The sequence below is a fragment of the Carcharhinus amblyrhynchos genome, unplaced genomic scaffold (assembly GCF_965287045.1).
Source record: "Carcharhinus amblyrhynchos unplaced genomic scaffold, sCarAmb.v2.hapA scaffold_60, whole genome shotgun sequence".
NCBI lineage: Eukaryota > Metazoa > Chordata > Chondrichthyes > Carcharhiniformes > Carcharhinidae > Carcharhinus > Carcharhinus amblyrhynchos.
In genome coordinates, this window is record NW_027649800.1 from 5,001 (window position 1) to 10,796 (window position 5,796).

At 49.3% G+C, this 5,796-nt stretch overlaps 1 protein-coding gene across 1 annotated transcript; it reads left to right on the top strand.

Moving 5' to 3' along the window:
* The first annotated feature begins 412 nt into the window (after positions 1–412).
* LOC145337686 (uncharacterized) lies at positions 413–4,723 on the top strand. Its single transcript, XM_080182511.1, is given in 3 exon segments — positions 413–826; positions 2,913–4,269; positions 4,272–4,723. Coding segments are annotated over 3 exon segments (2,223 nt in total).
* The last annotated feature ends 1,073 nt before the right edge of the window (positions 4,724–5,796 follow it).

Genomic DNA, 5,796 nt, shown 5'->3' on the forward strand with positions numbered 1-5,796 from the left:
TTTTCTTCCTTGTTGACTTTATGGTTATGACAGTTTGATCTGAGGGCGCAAATAAATTAACTTGTGTCCAAGACGACAACTGAAGACTAACCATGGGAGGTAAACCGTCCAAGAGTAAGGATGGGAAACCGGGAAATAATAATGATGAAAAGGGAATACCCCCGACAGTCCTCTGGGGATACAGTTAGAAAATTGGGATTGGGACCAAAAGACTAAGGACTTAAAAAAGAAGGTTATGATAAAATATTGTTGTTTTGTGTGGACGAAGGAACCAATCCGGAAACCATCTGTATTGTGGCCAAAATATGGATCGGATGAGGATTGGGTCTGTCAGATATTAAATTTATATGTTAATAGTAAACAACCCTTTAACCCCAAGGAAAGTAAGTACGCTGCCTGTTGGGTGGGCGCGATGAGTAGATCGCCACAGCCAGTCTCCCTGTATCCAATGATCCCACAGAGCAGACCGGGGCAATGGGACCCTCTTGACAACCTCCCGCCGCCACCCCCTCCTGTACCGAATGTACCCCCTGCATATCAACCAAATAATAATGGGGCCCAAGGGGAAGATCTCATAAAGCTTGAGAACGGCGCAGGAGGCGGACCCCCAGTTGAGGGTCTGCGGAGGTCCGAGAGGTTAGTAATAAAACAGTCCCTGGAACAACAGCAGAATAATGGGGCTTCAGCGCCCGAGGTGGAAATGCACCCTCTCAGGGAGGTTCCCTTCGGACAAAGAGAGACAGGGTTCGTGGTGGTGCCTCTTAACTTGGCAGACATCCGACAACTTAGGAAGGAGTTGCCCCCTCTCCTAGAGGACCCTGTCGCGGTAGCGACACAACTTGACCAATTCCTGGGTCCAAGCATGTATACTTGGGGGGAACTCCGGGCCATGATGAGCATATTATTCAACTATGATGAAGGAGTTATGATCCGAAATAGGGCCATAGAAATTTGGGATAGGGATCACCAACAGCAAGAACAACTCAGGGGAGATCAAAAATACCCTCTTGAGGATCCAAATTGGAATCATAATACCCAGGAAGGGCGGACAAACATGTCGGATCTCCGGAATCTTATAATTCGGGGGATCCAGACACGGGTCCCCAAGCAGCAGAATGTGGCAAAAGCATTTGATATTAGGCAAGGAAAAGATGAATCACCCAGCACGTTCTTAGACAGACTGAGGGAGTCTGTCCGCAAATATTCAGGAATCGATCCTGATGATGAAATTGGAAAGGGAATGCTAAAAATTAATTTTGTAACGAAATCCTGGCCAGATATCCAGAGAAAACTACAAAAGATTGAGGATTGGAGTGGGAAGGACATGGCGGAATTATTGCGGGAAGCGCAGAAGGTCTTTGTTCAGAGAGAGGTCGTAAAGGAAAAGCAGAAGGCAAAGATGATGGTGGCAGCTGTTAGGGAAGTATGTAAGTCCACCGGGATAACGGATGAAGGATATACAGTAGGTAGAGGAAGGTCAAGGGGAGGTTGGAAGGAAAGGGGGGCCAGGAGGGGCCGAGGTAGAGGACGAGGAGAATTTTACGGTGGTGACCGGCCCCGGGTGGCCGGGTGTTACCACTGTGGGAAACTGGGACACTTCAAAAGAGAGTGTCCTGAATTTAAGAAGGAACGAGAAGGGATTTATGAAATGGAATGTGAGGTTGATTAGAGGGGTCAGGGGAGAATCGGAAAAAGGACCTACCAAGAACCCCTGGTAAATTTAAAGGTGGGTCCACAAAAGGAGGATGTTACATTTTTAGTCGCATCTCCATCGGGGAGGACACTGGGGGACACAGGCGATGTGCGATGCATTTCTGCGTCAGTACGCACATCCCGGTTTATACACTGTGGCTAAGCAAGTCACGAAAGATTGTGTAATTTGTCGGAAGATAAATAAAAAAGGACTGAGACAGAATACGAAGCAAGGAGGGAGAAGCCCAGCCTATAGGCCCTTCGAGTATATCCAAGTGGATTATACCGAACTCCCTCCCATAGGGCGCCTGAAATATCTTTTGGTAATAGTGGACCACTTGACAGGGTGGGTTGAGGCGTACCCAACCTCCATAGCATCGGCGACACAGGTTAGCAAGGTCCTTCTCGAACAAATTATCCCACGATACGGACTCCCCCGGGCCATCGATTCAGACCAGGGGAGCCAGTTTACGTCCACTGTCCTACAGAACATAGTGCGGGCAGTGGGGGTAAGCTGGGATTTCCACACCCCTTGGCATCCCCCGTCCTCGGGCAAGGTGGAGAGAATGAATCAGACTATTAAAAAACAGCTGACGAAACTCAGGACGGAGACCGGGTTGCCCTGGACCAAGTGCCTTCCCCTTGCCTTGCTGCAAATACGAACGCAGCCACGGCGGGACTTGGGGGTGTCCCCATACGAAATAATGTTCGGTCTCCCCTTTAATGGACCAAAAGGGGAACTCCCCACATTCGAGTCCCGCGATGTATTTGTGCATAAATATGTTGAGGTCCTGGGGTCTGCTCTATCTCATTTACACCAACAGGGACTCCTGGCACAGACACCACCTCTCGAGTTTGCGATACACACCATCAAGCCAGGGCATTGGGTCCTAATCAAGAACTGGAAACTCCGGACTTTAGAACCGATCTGGGATGGTCCCTTCTTGGTACTTCTGACCACGGAAACGGCTATCCGCACAGCTGAGAAAGGCTGGACGCATTACACTCGAGTGAAAGGACCGGTGCCAGAACCAGCAGAAGTAGTGTCTACCCCTGGCCACCACACCGAGAAGAACTGATTGGACTTGATTTTTGATATGTTAATTTGGGCAATATACGGCAATAGCGGGATGTTACTAATAATATGTTTACTCTATGGGGGCATAGGTGCTGGGCAGGCGGCCCAAGTGTACTCCCTTACTATAATCCAATCACCCCAGGCACAGGTAATTGAGATCGACCTTTGTCGAATGGTACCCTGCAAAGACGACCTCACGGGGCAGAAGGGATACCAGGGGAGGGAAATAGAATTACTTGTCTTCGATAAGAACCCAAAGTGTACTAAAAATGAACAGGGGAAAGTAGAATCTTGTCAAGTAGGGGGGTTAAATGAAGACGTTAAGTTAAGGATTCGCGAGAAAATATCACTTGTTCCACGGAAGATCTTTCCCAGAGGCTGTAAGCTAAACCAATGTAACCCCCTCTACCTCACCATAAAAAAGTCAGACGACGGTGGGACAGAGGGCCTCGACGGACAAGTTTTTGGGGTCAAGATCAAGGAACACACAGGGAGGGTGGGGGCGGCCCTGTGTTGTGTGCGGGTTACAGTCAAAAATGCCGAAACCAGGAACTCCTCCGCCCCTAGCCAGGGAGTCTCGGGAGAAGTCAGGGTAGTGGAGGTAAAGGATTTAAGAGAGACCATTGAAATAGAAACGGGATTCAGGGAAGCGAACGCCTGGATAGAATGGGTCAAATATACGGTACAAAGTGTCGGAAAGGGTAACTGTTATGCGTGCACCAGTAGCCGGCCAACTCCCCAGGTGGTCCCATTCCCGCTGGGATGGGATAAAGAACCAGCTGAAATGGAGTGTATGGTGAAACTGTATCAAAACAGAGAGGCTTGGGGAGACCCCACTTGTCACTCCTTGAGCCTGACATTTCCCCCAATCAAACTGAACAGGGCGTCTCAACCCCCCCCTTTTTCCGGAGTAACGGGGATACATCACACCTGTATCACCCGGACTGGGGATGGATTGGACAAGGAAGTGGGAAGCTTCGATAGGTGTGGAACAGTTAAGGAAGTCAGCGACACCACCGAGGGAGGAAACTACTCCCAAATCCAGGTACCTAGAGCTGATCTATGGTGGTACTGTGGGGGGAGGACTTTGAGACCCATTTTACCTCAGAAATGGAAGGGCACTTGTGCACTTATCCAATTGGCCGTACCCTTTATCCTGGCATTCGAACATCAGGGACCCCGTGGAAAACAACGAGGGAAAAGGAGCCTCCCGGGTTCTTTTGATGAACGAATATATCTGGACGCCATAGGGGTCCCTAGGGGGGTCCCTGATGAGTACAAAGCCAGGAGCCAGATAGCAGCAGGGTTTGAATCTCTGTTCTGGTGGGTGACCATTAACAAGAACGTGGATTGGATCAACTATATCTATTATAATCAACAGAGGTTTGTTAATTATACCCGAAATGCGATAAGCGGGATAGCGGAACAATTGGACGCAACCAGCAGGATGGCCTGGGAAAACAGGCTAGCCCTGGACATGATTCTAGCAGAGAAAGGGGGGTATGCGTCATGATAGGAACTGAATGCTGCACCTTTATCCCAAATAACAAAGCTCCCGATGGGTCAATTACCCGAGCCCTCGAAGGGCTAACGACCCTAGCTAATGAACTAGCTGAGAACTCGGGTACAGACCCAGATCTCACTAAGTGGTTGGAAGCTTGGTTCGGCAAATGGAAAGGAGTAGTAATGTCCGTCCTTGTCTCTTTCATGGTAACGGCAGGGGTATTGGCCGCCCTAGGGTGCTGTATCATCCCTTGTGTTCGGGGGTTGGCTCAGCGGCTAATCGAAACAGCCCTGACTAAGGGGGATGTCCTGAATGGAAAAGTGATAAATATGAATTTAGAGACGGAAGAGAGGATAAGCCTCTTAGACGATAAAACTCTGGATGAACAGGCCCTTGACCTGCTGGAACGCCTGGAACACCAGAAGAGTGTCAAAAATTACAAAGCGTAAGAAAAACAGGGGGGATTGTAAGGGATGGTAGTGTAATTTTTGAGTCAAGCCATCTGGGGCGGAAACCATGACAGAACCGTTATTGTAACCTAAGGGGTTAAACGCTAAGACCAGCAGATGATGAAACACATAGAAAAAGAAGTAAAAAAACATGAGACTGACAGGCGCCCGGGGTCTTCAGAAAAGAGATAGGAAAACAAACTAATTTACACCGTATAAAATAAATGTGTTAGCAATTTACAGGACAATGAAAAAGAGTTAGATGAATTGATGAGAGGTAAAACGATTTAAGCCTTAAAGGGGGTGATTGGATTAGAGTTACTGGGATGTCAACAAGGGAGGAGCTCACTCGGTAAAGAGATTAGGAAGTGGTAACCAATGAAGAAAGGAGGGCTGTCCTATTGTTATCTAGAAAAATGTATATAAACTATGATTGTGTAAAGCAAGGTGTGTGTACCCACGGGACGGCACCCTTTCTTGCAAGATCGAATAAACCGACAGTTAGCTGAACTCATCCGTGTCTTTGATTCAAGGGGGGGATCATAAAAGTGAGTATCGGACCGTTTCTCACATCCTGAACCCTGACCCCGAGTACAGTCCCTCAACCCTGAACCCTGAGCACTGACCCAAAGTAAAATCCCACAACCCTGAACCCCGAACCCTGACCCCAAGCACAGTCCCCCAACCCTGAACCTGAACTCTGACCCTATGGACAGTCCCACAACCCTGAACCCTGACCCCTGACCCCAAGTACAGTCCCCCAAACCTGAACCCTGAACCCTGACCCCAAGTACAGTCCCCCAACCCTGAACCCTGAACTCTGACCACAAGTACAGTCCCCCAACACTGAACCCTGACCCCTGTCCCCAACTAAGGTCCCCCAACCCTGAACCACGAACCCTGACCCCAAGTAGAGTCCCCCAACCGTGAACCCTGACTCCAAGTACAGTCCCCGAACCCTGAACCCTGACCCCAAGTACAGTCCCCCAACCTTGAACCCTGAACCCTGTCCCCAAGTACATTCCCCCAACCCTGAACCCTGAACTCTGACCCCAAGTACAGTCCCCCAACCC